The sequence below is a fragment of the Gadus macrocephalus genome, chromosome 23 (assembly GCF_031168955.1).
Source record: "Gadus macrocephalus chromosome 23, ASM3116895v1".
NCBI lineage: Eukaryota > Metazoa > Chordata > Actinopteri > Gadiformes > Gadidae > Gadus > Gadus macrocephalus.
In genome coordinates, this window is record NC_082404.1 from 5,723,529 (window position 1) to 5,742,426 (window position 18,898).

Genomic DNA, 18,898 nt, shown 5'->3' on the forward strand with positions numbered 1-18,898 from the left:
GAAAGGTAAAAAAAAGTCTTTAAATGTGTCTGTTTTTTATTATTATATCGTGTGCTACATCACCAGCACCTTTTTCAAACGTACCTTTCATTGTATGTTAACACACTGACGCCCGTCTCTTTTGTATACATAGAGTGTGTGAGCAGTTGACGGTTTGCATGATGGAAAAAGTAGAGTAAAGACAATCCTCATTAATCAGAGGGCTGATGGTAGGAGCACACCACTTCCCTCTTCTCAGTGGGTCAGCAACATTTAAAATGATCAGAGGTTGGTCCTGAGCCATGGAAGCGTTCCAATAAACAGATCAGTAGTAGCCTTAATAAATAATATAATACTAATGATAACAGTACAGTGTATTTGGTGGCGCCTCCCACAGGACACTCAAATCCACCTGACGGGGCAGTTTTAAATCTGCCCTGTGGGTCCGGTTCACATTCTGTTTCTGCCTGCTCTCTTTTCTGGCCTCCATCCCAATGAAAGCCTTTTGAAGAAATGTAAAGATGCTAGGGGACCAATCAGCGCTCGGGAAAGCGAGTTTGGTTCACGAGGAACCAGGGGCCCTGCGGCACTATGGAGCACAAGAGTACGAAGGAATAGCAACATATGGAGCAATCAGAAGTGTTATTTTCAGGAATTGACTGAAGAACAATGTTAAATAATGAAGAGAAATCTGCACAAGAGGGCCTGTCTCAGATAAGAAGATGTGTGCTTTACTATTCTGATTGGCTGGAGTTTTGTGTTCAACGCAAGGCTGCCAAAATCAATCGCTGTCCAGTCGAGGCCAAGACTGACGTTTACTGCGAAAAACTAAAACGGATGTAGAATGCCTTCGGGGAACGATAAAATACATACATATAGATACGTAAGAAATAGACATAGAAGGCTTTTTTCATTTGACTCTCGTGTCATGAATTATTTTGTACACACGCATGCAGCATCATTAGGCTCCTAGAGAAGGCGGTCCAATGCCACTGAGCAGCCGTGTGTATGTATGTTGTAAATAGCGTTTTCAGGCGGACTGCATTGAAATTCGGTCCACGAGGTCCGGGCACAGCTGGGCGCTCTCCCTATGAGGCTGGCAAGAGCAATCAACGGGAAGAAAGAGTGAAGGTGACATGGGCAAAAGGAGAAGAAAAAAGAAACGTTGAGGTGTGTGTGTGTGTGTGTGTGTGTGCGTGTGCGCGCTCTGCCCCGCGGTTCTGTTGTCCATTAAAGGATGTAGTGTGGAAATAGTTTAACGTCGGGCCAAACTCCCTACCTCTACATTATAGTAGAACGGTATCGTGTGGGGTCATGGAGTTCGACTCCCATGCCGAAGGATTCTGGGTTTGATCCCCACGCCTATCCCCCGCTACCTTCTGTTTAATGAAAGCATCAGGGACAAAATATGAAATGGTAAAGTCATTGTGTATCCCCTAATGAGGGATGAAGTGAAAATGTCTTTCAAAAGGAAACGCTGAATTGGGTCCACCCAATTCATTGTACACAATTCAGCATTTTCTTTGAAACGGAAAAAGCAATTTGGCCGTACTCGCATTGCATTGATGCATCAACAGAAATAACCCTGCCCCCTCATAATAGTCTCCTCTTCTATTCAAACTGATTCTGCTTCACTTTCACACTCTCTCGGAAATTGCGGTAAGAAACCGCGCTCGCCCTGGTAATTTATTATTCTGGACGGCGAGCACTGTGAACGTGCCTGGCTGACGTAGACATTGATCTGTAGCCCCCCCCCTCCCCCCCCGGCAATCTCTGTTTTAATTTCTGTTGAGGCCTTTATCTGTGGCGTGATTAATGTCCAATGAGCGAGCTGGAAGGAACACAGCTCAAACTGAGGCCGCGGCTTATTGAAGCACGTGTCGGGCACACGCTTATTTATGCACAGACGCAGCCCCACAGGCGCACAACAAAACTACAAACGTACAATCACGTAGACACGCATGCACACACACTCACACACAAACACACACATTTAAATACAGACCTGAAGGGCCTGCTAATATATTCATAGCTACATGTGCTGTTTGATTTCTCATGAGAGAGAGAGAGAGAGAGAGAGAGAGAGAGAGAGAGAGAGAGAGAGAGAGAGAGAGAGAGTATAGTATGTGTACAATTGATGTCATCAGTACCCCTTTCATTCTTTCGTTTTACCAGGTACGTCTTGTTTTAAACTCTGTGGCTGCGTTGGAGTATCTGTCAGCTGTGGATCAAAAGTCGAGCCAAAATATAGCAAGTCTTTTTCAAAGTTAGATCCGTAGGATGGATGAATAGATATCTTCGCTTTAGTTTTAATTTCTTTCTTGAAAGACACAAGACTTCCCCCACTGCCATTTCCCCCAGATGGATACGACGGCTATTTTCACCGTCGTGCAATTAGAGACGTTAGCGTCCGCTGGAGTGGAGCAGCGGTGACGAATTGACCCTGTGACATTCTTACTCCAACGTCCGAAGCTTTTGAAGCGCTGAAGTCCTCCCTGCTGTTGAGACAGCGCTGAGTGCAATTATGCGTTTTCTTTTCACACCTTGTACCGTTGACATTCAATCCGAATGGTGTTTGAGAGGTGGAGCGATGTGCTCTTCTTCTTTGGTGTGGAGCTGAAGTCACACTATCGTCGTCCACCGCACTGGTCGTGGAGGCGTCTCCCTCTACTGTCTACAACCGACTGGGGGCAATTTGGGAAATTGGGGTGTCATAGGTCATGCCCAAACCTTTTTCCTGGCCTTTTCACCCACGATAAAGTTTGAATGTGTCGGAACAGTCATTGTAATGGGGTGTTTAATAACGAACTTCATTCCGATTAGTTTTTGTAAAGCTGACGACACGCGGCTGTAACGCTGCTTTCCCTCCGCACGTGTTAGTGATCCAACTGTCAACGTCGGGGTATGAATTCCCGTTCCCATGAAAACATCTGCTTTTTATTTCCCTTTTTTTTTTTTATTCAAATCCACCGACACTCAAGCCGTCTCTAACGCAGCTGTGCTGGGGGGGTACGGGGGCCGCAGCGTCCTATTGTTAAGAAGGAAGAGACAGGGCGCATTGAGTGGCCTCGCAGGCTCAATAAAAGCAAGCCGGCTGAAAGCTGAGCAGGCCCTCCCTGGCACCCAGCCAACTCCTCCATTAGCGCCCTGGGTAAGAATTGAAGGGCTAGAGGTCGCGGGAGGGAGAGACCCCCCTATTCATTATTACAGGACAGAGATGTGAGAACATGATTGCCGTACCAGTAGCTCTTTCCGCCGATTTTTTTTCATTGAAATGTCTCTGGATAAGTGGAAATCCACATGCCTGTCTCAGTGGTGGCTGCTGGCGTTTTATTGTGATTCGTTGATTTAGTTTCACAAGATGGCGGGTTGGGACTTCACTAAGGTCCGGCAGATTTTAACAGGAGTAGCGAGGCTGTAGCTTTACGACAACTCTGGTTTTTAAAGAGTTGCCTGCGGGTTAGGAGAGTGGTCGTTTACGAGCGAGCAGGCTGTGTCATGGGAACTTACTAGGCTAACTCTATGCTATCTTAAGCTTCTCTCGAACCCCGCTCAGATGGGACCCCTGAAGCTTAACGATGATGTGAACCCGCATTCGAGGAGTGAGTATCGCCTTTCCAAATGACACGGATAATTAGTGTGGCACCAAACGTGGGGGGAATATGACTTTATTTCATGAGGACCGCATTGGATAGCACTAACATACTCGCTCCGATGAGCGATGTCCAACATGTAAAACCACAGCAAGATAGGTTTCTGTAAAACCACAGCAAGACATGTATCTGCATAGTGTGTAGGCTTAGCTTGCTATTCTTCAGCCATCATTTATTTTCAATATTTTTTTCTTGAGTTCCCAAAAGGTTTGACAAAACATAACACGGCCAGAATACATAATGGAGGCCTTACCTAAACGGTCCATGAGGTGAAATCAGACTCATTCTTTCATGGCTCTGGACCTCCAGAGGTCTTTATGTTCTCGTCAAGGCCGTCGGGAGAGTTGATGTTAATCATTCACTACTTTCAATTGAATGCATTATATTTATTTGTTTACTGATTTTCAAAAATAAGTACAGAAAAGAAAAATGCCCAGTGTGGCACTAGTCGGGATTCGGCCATTACTGCTGAAGGTGACTCCCTCTCTCAGTCAGTTTTGCGCCAACCTTTCAGACACACCAGATAAGGGGAGCGCGGTCAAGGTTGGCTCTGGGCGCAGTACAGGGAGCCGGCTAGATGACAGATAAACAGGATCTGCCCGGGCCCAGATGACAAATAGCATGTCGGTGGCTGAGATCAATCTGCAATCCTATTCCAGCCATGGTTTCGAGATATCATAGTTGTGTTTCTTTTTGTACCGCCCCGAAATGAAGAAATGTTTTTAGGACATGAACAAATTCCCATTGTGAAAGGTTTTTTTAATCGCCATGGGTGAATCGAGTTTTAGAGCCTATTTCCTCTTCCCTGATTGGCGGCTTTTCCTGTATCTGTTTATGGGCGTAGGATGCAGGAGGCGGGTTCGCAATGGGCTGTGTCAACCAATTTGAATGTAGGTCTCTGAAGCCCGTTGAGACGTTAGCGATAATGGGCCTCGTGGACAAACTTGAGAGTGTTTTGGTCTTGAACAAAACACTGTCGAGTGTTATGCCATAACAATGGCATGTGCTAACCGTTCAAAACTTAATGAGGAAATCAAACATTTAGTGACATTGCCAAGAACTCCCACCCCTTCCCCCCCGACCCGTATGTTCGGTTCTTGTATGTATTATTCAACAAACTGTAAAATGGACCTCAAGCACAGTCGGAGGGGCTTGCCAGCCGTTTATAGAGTGAATTCAAGTGGTTAGCATGGTTCCCGCTGAGGCACTGTGCAATTTCCCCCCCCCTGCTATCCCGGAGCGTCTCGTGAGCGATAAGGCCATCTTGAACCAATTACACGGGCCGTTAGCGTTCCCTGAACCCCTCGTCAACTCCGCTCCGTCACCCGACGGTGTGCGGCATAAGGTGAGAGGGCGATCCGCCGTGAGGGCACCCAACCGCAGACGGGGAGACGCATCGACGAGGCGCCAGAAGCGATGACTCCGCGGCGAGCGCAGCTGTTTGCCGCCCGGCGTCGGCCGCTCCGAGCTGCGTCGTCGGGTATCGATTACTTTTAATTTGTCTCCGTTGAATATGATTTACTCTCGGCGGTTGGCCGTTTGGCTCGGCGCTCATATGTCCTGATCCACCAGGAGCCATTAGTGTCAATGAAGGACCCGGTGGAACGTATGGCATGGTGTCAAGCGGCGGTAGGGTGTGAATGCGCGTGGGAGGAGCGCCCCCGTGGATGTGATCCGTCTGGTGAGGCGGCAGCACCTTGCAGGCAGCGTTCAGGCCCCGTCCTTGATGTCTCACACACACACTCTGCATCTCCCCCCTGCCCTGATGGACTGATTTATTTTGCGCGGCTCTGAACTCCGGTGTCATGAATCAGATTCAGTGTCGCTTTGGGTCAATCCTCGTTTTTAACATCATGACGTAATGCCGGATCGTGTATCAGTCATGACGACCGGGTTTTTAATCACTCGCAGAATACATGAATGCAGGTGAACGACTTCCACTCAGGAAACGGTTGGAGGAACGATTCCCTCGTCTTCTCCACCGTTACCCTCCTCACTCCTCCTACATAAGTAAATCCTGCTGAAGCCGTGACACGTACCATTTCAGAGAGCCACTCAGTGTGGAAGACCGAATGATGCCACTCTCTAGTATGCGATCCATTGATTGTGTGGGTTTTATTGCGTGGCAGTTTAATGTAGTGGATGCGCCGCTATATTTAGCCCCAGCTCCGCCATACAGAGATTTGATTGAGTCATAGTCTGCTGAGCTTGCACTTATAACATTCAACCTGATCTGGGCCCGTTGCCGCATATACATCCATCCATCTCCATAAAGATACCAGCGTGACAGCGCCTCCGATGGCAGGATGCGTAAATTACACCCATACGACACACACACACACACACACACACACACACACGCGCACACACACACACACACACACACACACACACACACACACACACAAGGACACAAACTCACACACACACACACACACACACACACACACAAGGACACAAACACACACACACACACACACACACACACACACACACACACACACACACACACACACACACACACAAGGACACAAACACACACACACTCACACACACACGACTTCATGAATGAATGAGCCAATGGCATTTGGAGAGCTGCCCGGGATAAGAAATGCTTAGTCTGTGATTCTCCTGAACTGGGGGGCCCGGCTTAGCTTTATGATTGATAGAGGGATGGTGGGCTCCATAATAAGCGGGTGGCCTACTTTTTTCCCGGAAACACAACCACCTTGGTCCCGAAAAGCCAGTGGAGCGTAGAGGACAGCGCCGCGGCAAAGCTATATCACACTATTAACGTCTACTTACTAGCATATCAATGTTATTCCATTAGTAATTGTTCTGTGTTGTTGTGTCCCCCCCCCCCTCTCAGGGCCTTCTACTTGGACCAGTCCAACATGCCACCCAGCTCTGCACCTAAGGCTGCTCTCGTAGACAAGGTGAGTGACTGTGGTCCTCTGATACAACTACTAAACACAGGAGCCATTTTGTGTAACCATTTGTGTCAGTTTATCATGTGTAGAGTCAGTCAGGTACCCCCCCACCCACCCACACACCTTCTTTCAAGAATAGTGTAGTGACGAGGTTGTTTGACCTACCGATGTCTGTGTCTTCGGTGTCTGACTCTTCGGTGTCTGACTCCACTGGAGCTAAATGACTTGGCTAGATGACTTAATAGAAGTTGAATGGAAATAGTCCCCTTTGAGCTGGCAACCCTACCTGTCTTGGCTCCTAGCAACATATTTCTTATACAGCGTTATTTTGGATAAAGGGTCCGCTAAATTATGTAATTAAAAGAATGTTAAATGCTTCATATCTAGTATTGAGTCATTTCGAGTTTCTTTGTGAAAGGTATCATTAGGGGGAACGTAGGAGTCAAGTACCTCACTAAAGGACCCCTTTGAGGAGGCCGTGGACCACTTCTACTGACGTACCAGCGTTACACTCTGAACCCCACCCCCTCTCCTCCTCTTGGGATGGGTCTCAACTGAGAAGTTCAGAAGGGCCGATTGAGGATTGCACGTGTTTTTAATGTGCATTGTATTATTAATTTATTCACTCTATGTATTGCAGTGTTGTGATGGTTGTTTGACCGACTATTCATATCTGTTGTGCATTTGGATTTTTTTAATATATTTTGTAAACGGGGCGTTGTTGAAAAAGAGAGTCTGTTCTCAATGGCCGTTCCCTGAATAAATAAAGGTTTAATAACAACAATAAAATCTAAAATCCCCCCCCCCCCCCCCCCCCCGCCCCCCAGCTGATGCGGCCCCTGAACGCGCTGGACGAGCTCTACCGCCTCATCGAGAGCTTCATCAGCTGCCGGCGCACGGCGGCCTGCCAGAGCACGGCGTGCGGCGCCTCGGGCGTGGGCCTGCTCAGCGTGGCGTCGGAGCTCTGCTCCCGCCTCGGAGCCACGCACATCGTCATGTGCAACAGCGGCGTCCACCGGTCAGTCTGGGTGTGGGTGTGGGTGTGTGGGGGGGGGTTGTTTGGTTGTGTGTGTGTGTGGGTGTGGGTGGGTGGGTGGGTGGGTGGGTGGGTGTGTGTGGGTGTGTGTGGGTGTGTGTGTGTGGATGGATATGTGTGTTTGTGCGTGAGTTGATGTGGGTGTGGGTGGTTTATGTGCATTGCCGGTCCATTGTTTTTTTTACTTTAAACTTTTTTCTCTTCTTTCTGTCTTTCTTTCCCTCTTCCGAGCGACAACCTACCAGACTAAAATCGAGCATGAATGCATGGATGAACGGTCATTTTCTGTAAGCTGTGCTCTCTTGGTGTGTGAATCGCCCGCTGAATACGACTGCTGGCGTGTGGTTTTTAATAACAGGCCGGACAAGGACAGCCTAGGCTTGACTTGATCGCTACACCAGAGGTCGTGTTCTGTACGTGGTTCCTCATTTCACCTGCGACTGCACGGGAGAACATGTATCAATAGATAAGGATGGAAATATCCTGGCAGTTTGTTACCCCTGATCCCGCCTCCTACTGCCATCTTTCATCTCTCCCCTCTCCCACTCCGTCTCAGTCCATTTCCCTCTCACTATCTCTTCCCCCAGCTCGCCTCTCTCTCTCTCTCTCTCTCTTTCTCCCTCCCTCTCACCATTGCTTGCTCTCTTTTCCATTAATTTCCCTCACTCACTCCTTACTCAAGCTCACCCTCCCTCCTTCTCTTCTGTTCTTTTTTCCAGGTCTGTATAACACGCACACACACACACACACACACACACACACACACACACACACACACACACACACACACACACACACACACACACACACACACACACACACACACACACACACCTTGAGGTGTGTGAGTGATGGTGTGATAGAATGGTGTGGATGGAGTCGCCTGGCGATTCAAAGCCATTATGGAAAGCTTAAACCTGTGTGTGTGTGTGTGTGTGTGTGTGTGTGTGTGTGTGTGTGTGTCTGTGTGTGTGTGTGTGTGTGTGTCTGTGTGTGTGTGTGTGTGTGTGTCTGTGTGTGATCACGCATGTTTCTGCGTGTGTGTAATGGTTCAGATGAGTTTAATCCCAGGCCTGACATCTAAATCTTATGCCCTGGACAAAATGTTTCATGCTTTTCCATTTATCAGCTAACATGCACACTACTTTACAAAGTGCCCACCTAATAGTTTGAGCTGCCTGCTGCCTGTGAATTTATTATCTGAACAACAAATTTAAACCAGGTAAGTGATAATATCATACCCGTTATAAAACTGAAAAAGCTTTATAATGGCTATGATAATATCCACCAGGTAACCAGGTATCTGGTAGAACCAGGTTCTACCAGATACCTGGTTAGCTTGTTTAAGGGGCAGGTTAAGGGGAATCCACACGTTACTATACTTCTCCACTGCAGCTGGGCAACCACCCTGAAATAAATCATAGATCATGAATAATCAATCATCAATCATAGGCTTTCAACAAACCAACTCCTTCATTGATTGCCCTACTGGGGTTCTTTCCATGGCCTATTGTTTGCCTCAGGGCAGGTCATAAACGGAAAACATTTGTAGCCAATGGACCTTTGATTTGTGGAGTGACACGTCCACTGCATAAATAATTAACAGAGGATAATGATTTCACACAATGCACATGGACTTGTTTGTGTTGCAAAAATACATATATCTCATGGAGATGAATTAAAAACAAGCCGAGCCAGTCGATTAGCTACTTGGAAATTGCGTCAGCAGCCAGTTGGGCTTCTCGCACGCTCTTGATTTGATTAGCAGGCCTGATGGATGAGTTTTAATAACGTGAGAGTGTCCTTATGTTTGTGAGTTTGAGTGTGTGTGTGTGTGTGTGTGTGTTTGTGTGTGTGTTGTCTATTACTATGGCTTATTACTCAAATTTAACACTGTTCGACACCATAGGAGGCCTCGTGATCAGCAAGAGCAAGCGTGAGAGTGAAACTCATTAATTACGTCAGTTGCCTATGCATTGCTGTACACGTTCCAAGGTACTTGAGGAAATGACTCACTATCGGGTATCTGAGCATCCATCGACCGTGAGCTCACTTTAACGCAGATGTGTTGCACTCTCTTTCTGGGGCCAGGAACCCTTGGTGGGTTTTTCTCCTTGTCGAGCTGACCTTCAACCTGTTTTGAGTTTGTGGCTAAAAAGGAGGGTATTCGACGCATGTTTAAGAGGACACAGTATCAGACGTACTCCTCTCTCTCTCCACTCTTCTCCGGTTTAACAGATTTCTCTTCACCTCGCTTTTCAGATTTTTCTCATTTCGTTTTCATGCAGTACAGACTTATTTCTTTCCCCTTTTTCTCTTACGTTTTTCGTTCTTTTTTCTGCGTGTTATTTTCATTCATGGTTATGGGCCCGGGCTCTGGGTTGTAAGGGTTCAGCGGGCTGGAGCCACATCAGAGGCAAGGGGATAAATCACCCCCATGGTATGGCACTGGCACACATGAGGGATGGGACACAGGGAGGGGTTCCAGATTCAAGGGGCTGTGTTGTGTTTTCCCCCCGGATAAAGAGATATTTAAAGGACCACACTGGTCCGGGCGATCAAAGCATCAAAACAGTCTCTCCTTGCTTCACTAAAACACGCGTTACCGATTACAGCTTTCAAAGGGACGTTCATGATCACTTTGATCACAGACTTCCCACTTCATTGTTTACGTTTTGCTTCTCACGCTAAACTCTCCTTAGTATCAGAATGGTATAGGATTCCGGAAAGCATTTTATACCAACGGGTGTTGGTTGACTGCAGGGCCTTTACAAAAAAGGCTGGGTGGTTAAATAACAAGAGGGGGTCTCACAGGTAGGAGACGATAAGGAGAAGTCTCATTGAGTTCTTGCTGCTCCAGTGCGTTGCTGAAAGCCTCTCTCTGGCTCTTCCCTTGATGTAGCCCGGCGTCTCCACGCTCCGGCGTCTCCACGCTCCGCCGGCTGACTCAGTGAATCCCCTCCATCGGGGGGGGGGATGTTCAATCCTGGAGTGGACGGATTATAAATGATGGCGTCTGGCAGCCTGCGCGTCCCTTATCAGACCGCTGTTCGCTTATTTTCCGTCAGGCGGAGCAGAAATGTGAGGCGCATTGGATAGATAACAAGACATAACGACATTTTGGAAAGCCTTTGGAGGTCGAAAGAGGCCCTGGAGCAGCGATCCGTTATGGCGCACGATGGGGCGGTTTGGGAAGACGATTCAATTTTCCGTGGCGGGATCTTGGATTGATATTGCTCGTGTTGCATGTTACCGCTTCCCTTGCACCTGTTGATGGGTCTCGAGGGAGGGAGAGGGAGAGGGGGAGAGAGAGGGGGGGGGGGGGGGGAGAGAGAGGGGAGGGAGGGAGGGAGGGAGAGGGGAGGGAGGGAGGGAGGGAGAGAGAGAGAGAGAGAGAGAGAGAGAGAGAGAGAGAGAGAGAGAGAGAGAGAGAGAGAGAGAGAGAGAGAGAGAGAGAGCGCGCTCACGTGTGTGTGTGTCTCTTAACGATGTCGCAACAAATGAAGCCAAGACTCATGTCAACAGCAATTTTCCATTCATGACACCCCAAACTAAAGGGATAATATCGAGATGTTTCCACAGAAAATGGGGCTGATTCGTCCTTGGCACACCTCGTTCCCCACCGACCGCGATAGGGCTCGTACATCAGAATGCATCATGGACGTTTCGTTGTGCGTCGGCCATATTGAGAGGACTCATGAGAGCCGTAGCACGGTAGAACCCTAAATCAACATAAATATACCATCACCTCGGCTCGTGAAAACTTTGTTCCGCCACGTCTCACATGAGAAGCAATGTAGCTTTTTGAAACGAAACAAACTTGTCCCAACATGACCAAATATGTCATGATTCATTGCTGAACGACGACCAAAAAGCATAGCAAAATAAAAAGGAGCCTTCCAATGCTGCTATGCTCCCAAAATGGAGGCGATGTGAGGTCGCAATGTACGAGCCCTGCAGTCAAATAAACCAAACCTCCGACTTAATAATGAGGAGACGGAGAGGCAGAGCAGAAGGGTAGTGCCTGCCTGTGGGAAAGTTGTGCTTTCAAACTATTTCCTGCTGCGGCCCTTCTATCGCGCGTCGGAAAATGATTCACGATTGCTCAGCTTGTGTCGGCGTGTCGCTCCGTTGACATCTCAACAGATCGTCACAGATCCGTCCAGCCGATGGCATTTGGCTCCGTGACATTGACTCTGTGACTCAAGTGTACCTCGGGAGAGCTCGATGTCACAAAGTAGAGAGTCTGCGGAAAATGTATGCAGATGATATTCTTCCTCTGTTCAGTATTCATGGAACGAAAAAGTTAATACTTTTTTACCGTTTCTAAATGTACTGCTTTCTTCTTTTTTCAACCTGATCAGCGGAGGGAGGGGGGGGGGGGTCGTTTTTTGTTAACAGGAATATTTTGAAGTACAATACATAATCATCTACTCACCCATAGCTATGAATGTGCATATGGGAGAACGAACCAGACACACACGCACACACAGCCTCACACACACAGACACACACAGCCTCACACACAAACACAGCCTCACACACAAACACAGCCTCACACACACAAACACAGCCTCACACACAAACACAGCCTCACACACAAACAGCCTCACACGCAAACAGCCTCACACACAAACACAGCCTCATACATGCTCTCAGGCTAAAGCAGCTTATTTTAGCATGTACCACTCGACGAGACATCACACAAAAACAAATTCTAACCATCAGGCCAGACGAAAAACGTGTTATAATAAGCAGCTGTCGCCGGGCGGAACAGACAGGTTTCCACCAATAGGATGGGAGTCTCATTGTTTGTGGCGCTGTGTACCCGGAGCCCTTTGTGAGTGGGCCCCTGACCCAGTTGTCCTGTGTGTGTCCTGTGTGTGTGACCAACAGGTGTACGCTGAGTGTGACGCTCGAACAGGCCATCCTCCTTGCCCGTAACCACGGGTTACCCCCACGCTGCATCATGCAGGCCACCGACGTCATGAGGAAACAGGTAAACAGGGGCTCGTCGAACCCGGCGTGCATGCAACCACACAACCATACACGTGAACTCACACGGACATGTGTGTGTGTTCAGACACGTGCGTACATGCACGTGAACGTGAACACACACACACACACACACACGAGCAAGACACGCCACCTTCACGCATACGTGAATACACATGGACGCGCGTGTGTGTGTGTTTGTACAGACACGTGAACATGAACAGACATACACATACACAAGCATATACACGGCCATTCATGAACAGATACATGGACACACAGACACATGCAGGTGTGGAGACAGATGGTGGTAGGTACATTCACATAAACATGAACACCAATGCACGTGTACATTTTCAGCACACACACAAACGCACACACGCAGATGTATTGAATCGCTTTGTATTTAGCTGATGTCTGTTGTTTTATGCGTATTATTCCATGCAGAGCGGCGCAGATGGACAGATGTTAACGTGTAATGGTGACCCTAAGTAAAATAAGTAAAATAGTTTTTTTTTTTTTTTAAGTAAAATAAACTAAAGTAGCTTCACCAGAGAGACTCGTGAGAAAGGCTTTTTTAATGTTTATGGTGGGAAATGAAGTAGTGTTTCTTCCTTCCATAAGCATTGGATACTCATTAGTCATTACTAGCTTCGAGGCAGAAGTGCTCAACTCAGCTCAGCTCAGTTCCTCCTTTGATTGTAAGGCTGCCAGACAATGAAAGCAGCATTAGATAGAGAGAAAGTTAAGTTTGAAAGTGTGTGTGCGTGTGTGTTTGTGTGTGTGTGTGTGTGTGTGGGGGAGGGTTGTGAGTGTGTGTGTTTGTTTGTGTGTATGCGTGTGTGTGTTTGTGTGTGTGTGTGTGTGTGTGTGTTGGAGCGTGTGTGCGTGCCTGTCGAACAGAGTGTGTGTGTGTGTGTGTGTGTGTCGAAGAGAGTGGAAGAGAGTGTGTGTAAGTGAGTGTGTGTATAAGTGTTGAAGTACACACGAGTGTGTGTGTGTGTGTGTATATATATATTGCCTGCCTGTGTGTATGTATGTGTGTAGTTGTGTGCTCGTTACCTTGGCTTAGGCCGTTCAGTTCGGCTCCTATAGAGGAGCTGGCTTCGTGCCAGAATGGCCTCTCTTACACTGTGCAGTGTTTGACCTTGGGTGTTTTAGGAGGTAGAGACAAAGTACAACCAATCGCAGCCTATCGGCCTAATGACTGACCCTGACCACAACCAAGGTAATGCAGATTACTAACAGGGAAGGGCCCCCAAATGGGACCACAACCTCCCCTTACGGAGCCTGGTGAATATAGTGCATTATTCACTATAATATAGTGTATTATTCACTATAATATAGTGTATTATTCACTATAATATAGTGTATTGTTCACTATAATATAGTGTATTATTAACTATAATATAGTGTATTATTAACTATAATATAGTGTATTGTTCACTATAACATATTGTATTCACTATGATATAGTGTATTATTAACTATGATATAGTGTATTATTCACTATAATATAGTGTATTCTTCACTATAATATAGTGTATTATTCACTTTAATATAGTGTATTATTAACTATAATATAGTGTATTATTAACTATAATATAGTGTATTGTTCACTATAACATATTGTATTCACTATAACATATTGTATTCACTATGATATAGTGTATTATTCACTATGATATAGTGTATTATTCACTATGATATAGTGTATTATTCACTATAATATAGTGTATTATTAACTATGATATAGTGTATTATCAACTATAATATAGTGTATTGTTCACTATAACATATTGTATTCACTATGATATAGTGTATCATTCACTATGATAGTGTATTATTCACTATAATATAGTGTATTATTCACTATGATATAGTGTATTATTCACTATAATATAGTGTATTATTCACTATGATATAGTGTATTGTTCACTATGATAGTGTATTATTCACTATAATATAGTGTATTATTCACTATGATATAGTGTATTATTCACTATAATATAGTGTATTATTCACTATAATATAATGTATTATTCACTATAATATAGTGTATTCACCAGGGGGAGCACGGCTTGCCTAAGCGGCCCCGGGTGATTATATTGTGTTTGTGTCTGTTTATGGATACTGTAAACCTGTTAGCTAATTGCAGATATTGATGTGTCCGACTGGTTTGGGCAACACTGTAGCAGCAGAGCAGCAGTTGAACCGGTTCTGGGGTCGTTTGTACTGATCGTCACAGTTAGACGCCGACTTTGTCTTGTAATCTTGTATCCTAACAGCAGGTATGATTAGAAAAACGAACTGCTGTTATGTTTCTTTGTTCTGTTTGATTTTGATATTCATACATAAAGATGAATAAAGATGAAAGTCACAGGGAAGAAGGCAGTCCATGAACTAAGGGTAGGAGGTTTAGCATAAACTCTGTGAGTTCATTTGCAGATTGTCAGGAAAGCTGTACGTTTCTTGTTATAATGAGATACAATGCAAAACAATGGGCTATGAAAGGGAAATGAAAAGCAATGACGCATTTAGCTCCATTATGTTACATAAAGTTTTACTTCAATAACAGCTAGGTCTGGACAAAAGCCCAGTCCTATTAACTGTACAGTAACAAACACTAAAATACTTCATGCTTATGAATTCAATCAAATTAAACTTGGAAAAAGAGACCAAACTCCAACTTTCGTAGCCTTAAAAGGGGTCAGTAGACCCCTATCCTTACCCCTCTGCCTGTCTTATCCCATGAGCTCTGAGCATCTGCCCCGCCCTGTGAGTCTGTATCTTACAGGGAACAATAATATCGAACGAAAAATAATGGATTTTTTGGAGTTCCAAAATGGGAGAGATGCATTATGGGTGTTCTCCAAAACAACTAGAATGAGGGCGCGTGTTTGAGTGTGTCTCTATTGTGTATGAACCACACCACCATGTTTGTGTGTGTGTGTGTGCGTGTTGCCGTGCATACGTACTCTTATCGGGCCTCAGTGTTTACAGCGGTGTGTCCGAGCTCTCGCGTTTCAGTCAGCCTGATGAATCCGGTTAATTTAAATATAGCTCCGGGGCCCTAACACTCCTCACCGTCACCAACACGGGCTGAGGTCTCATCGGCCGGCTCACCGGAGGTGACCCGGTGCGTCAGAGAGTCCTCTCTATAGGAGCCCCTCATCACAGAGAGCAGACACCCATCCGTCTGCTATGCATATTCCCCTGAATAGCTGTGAAACGGATTCAAATGCGTCCGATCCATTCCCCGGGGCTGACATCCTTCGTGGATGGCGTGTGATTTACTTTGAACGACACACTTACTCACTCCAGGCACACAGTTCAATATATTACCCCCGCAGGCTTTTTCTTGGATGGTGTCATTTTTTTTGAAGTGCTAATTTGTGTGTTGCTTTTTTAAGGGATGGAAATATACCCGATCAAGGTGTACTCAGGATCAAATGCAGATTTTCAAGATGGGAAAATCACTTGTGAAAATATTTTTGTCTCTTCACATCTTGTTCTTCATCTTTTAACCGTGAGAGCCAGGGTGGAAGTGTTCAACTCTCAGCTCCGTTTTAGATTCCTGGCGCGCTACTGAGACACACAGAACCTCATTGAATCCAAACGTAGGATAAACCATCCGTCTGGCAAAACACATCTACAGTATTTCCCCATGTACACTATCCTGTCAGCTATAACCCCCTCACTTTTGACCATTGAATATGGTTCTCAAACCACCCTGTCCTGGTTTATACTTAGTCCGAGGATTTTGGGACATTCAGCCACGCTCGCTGGAGTACATAAAAGGCATTCTGTGCACGTTTGGTTTGGCCTTACGTCAGAACACCAGAGCCCTTTGAAGACACGGCTCGCAAGGCCGCGATCTGTTTAGTGTCCGTCGATATGAATGAGCGTGATGAGCTTCAGGTGAGGAATCATTCCGTTCTGCTGGCTCCAGACAGAGGTGGGTTTCACACGGTGGATGACACAACCCTGGTCTGGTGGGGCTCTGGAACTGCACCGACACAGGAGCTGCGTAGGGTCCTGATTTAATTTGTGCTGTGTCTGTGTCTGTGTGTGTGTGTGTGTGTGTGTGTGTGTGTGTGTGTGTGTGTGTGTGTGTGTGTGTGTGTGTGTGTGTGTGTGTGTGTGTGTGTGTGTGTGTGTGTCTGTGTGTGTGTGTGTGTCTGTGAGTGTGTGTGTGTTCTTCGCATACGTCATTGCAACGCAGTAGATGCAGGTGCTCTCAAATCCAAATTAGATATTGTGATATTACCTCAAACACACACACACACACACACACACACACACACACACACACACACACACACACACACACACACACACACACACACACACACACACACATATTGTGCCCAGTAGTTGCGTGCCTTCCTGCTTAGTGCGTGGCCAGCATATATAGAACATGGTCGAAGTAAAGACATGAGTCTGGCAGCACACACACACACACACACACACACACACACACACAGACACAGACACACACACACACACACCACACACAGACACAGACACAGACACACACACACACAAAGAGAACCTAAAATAGAAACCACGGTAAGCAGAAGTTATAGCTTAGGTAGTGGGATTTCAACCTTAACCACAAGACAGCCCATAACACCTGCAATGCTGTTCATCTCCCACCCCCTGGGGATCTCCAAAATCTGTGGATTGCGTAGTTTTGAATTCCACACCGTGCAAAATTTTATTTTAAAGCATAGGTGTTGATTCCAGCAGTACTCGCTAAGCAGTAACCTCCACCAACTCCTCGGTAACGTTAGCATATCATGAATCGCGTCAAAGCGATTATCAGGAAGGAATATATTTTTGCAGATGTTTGATGCATCTAAAAGTTTCCTAATCCTCCATGCCAGTTTTCTATACAGTCTATACAATAGACACTCTGAGTATAAGGTGCTTTGTGGGGACCTTCCTTTGTGGGGCCCTGGCCTTTGTGGGGACGTCTCTGGAAATGATGGAGACAATGTCTTTGCTGCTATCTACAGCTTCTGTTGATGTCAATTTTGTCCTTCTGGGTTCACAAAGGATTCCTTCAATGTTCATCTCTTTTCTTTTCTTCTTCCAGGGGGCAAGGGTTCAGAATTCTGCCAAGAATCTGGGAGTGAGAGACCGGACCCCGTCCACGGTGCCAAGGTAACCCCAGAATGTCGTCATGTCAACACAATGTGTTTGTGTGAGTTTGTGGTTGTTTTGAACCGTATGGTACTATATATATATATATATATATATATATATATATATATATATGTATACTAGTGATTCACTTTAAAGTACCTTATCAAATATTCTGACAATAACTGTGACCTACGATGATATGGTCAGTCTCAATGGCTAATTAAGGAGTAGCATGGCAATGGCAGCAAACAGGCAAGGATGTGGGTTTGATGCCCACTGGAGCCTTCACTGCTGCTAAGAAATCGACACAAATTCAGACTTTTTTTAAGCAAATTTGTGCTTGTTTGTGTATGTGGGAAAGCACAGAGCTTGTGCAGGCTAAGCCTATGTTAAGCAACACTATGCTAAGCTAAAGAAAGACGGTATCTCCTTCTCGGTTCCTCGGCTGGGGTCTGGCGGGGCTCCTGCATGACATTCAGCTGCTGCAAACCTTTTAGCGAGATTGACAAAGACATTCATTTGGGGGCCATGATAAGTGTTGGGACGCAGCGGTCCGAGCTAGGGAGCGCACGGCCACTCTCATTAGATATATCTGTGGTGATTTACGCCGCCTGAACGTATGGAGGGACTTACCGGTGCTTCTCAGGAACTGCCAGCCCTCGTTCTCGTTTTCATCCTCAAACTCAAGCAGTTTGGGGTTTGCTGAAAACCGACATGTGTCGTTATTTCATAAATCATAGACAAGGATAATGAGACTACTATGTTTGATCCTAATGCCAAGTGTGATTTGACCTATGTATATATTGCGGTAGAAACATATTAAGGTCATCAAAAATCTGTTTAGGGTTCGGTACAACTGATGCGTACCTTTGCGTTCTCACATACAGACGTGAGACCTGTCTTGTCTGGGACAGGTCTAAATAAGTTTAGGGTTGCAGTGCTTTTATGTAAAAGGAGCTTCAGAAAAACCGCCTGCAGCAACATAATATATATATATATAAATATATATCCAATTTTGGCAAATATAAGTGAGCAACACGACTGAAAACTTATTTTGTTTGGCATGCACATCAGGACTTTGAGTGATTTTTGCAAGCTCTTCATATGAACACAGAGTACAGCTCTGAGGAATGTTGTCTGATGCCGGTAGACGG

At 46.0% G+C, this 18,898-nt stretch overlaps 1 protein-coding gene across 1 annotated transcript in view; it reads left to right on the forward strand.

The window, feature by feature from the left end:
• Positions 1-18,898, forward strand: part of prex2 (phosphatidylinositol-3,4,5-trisphosphate-dependent Rac exchange factor 2) — a 94,310-nt gene that overhangs the window by 73,535 nt on the left and 1,877 nt on the right. Inside the window, exons 27-30 of the mRNA XM_060045735.1 lie at positions 6,502-6,568; positions 7,390-7,580; positions 12,495-12,597; positions 17,695-17,762. Coding sequence (XP_059901718.1) covers positions 6,502-6,568; positions 7,390-7,580; positions 12,495-12,597; positions 17,695-17,762 — 429 coding nt within the window. The remainder of the gene's footprint in view (positions 1-6,501; positions 6,569-7,389; positions 7,581-12,494; positions 12,598-17,694; positions 17,763-18,898) is intronic.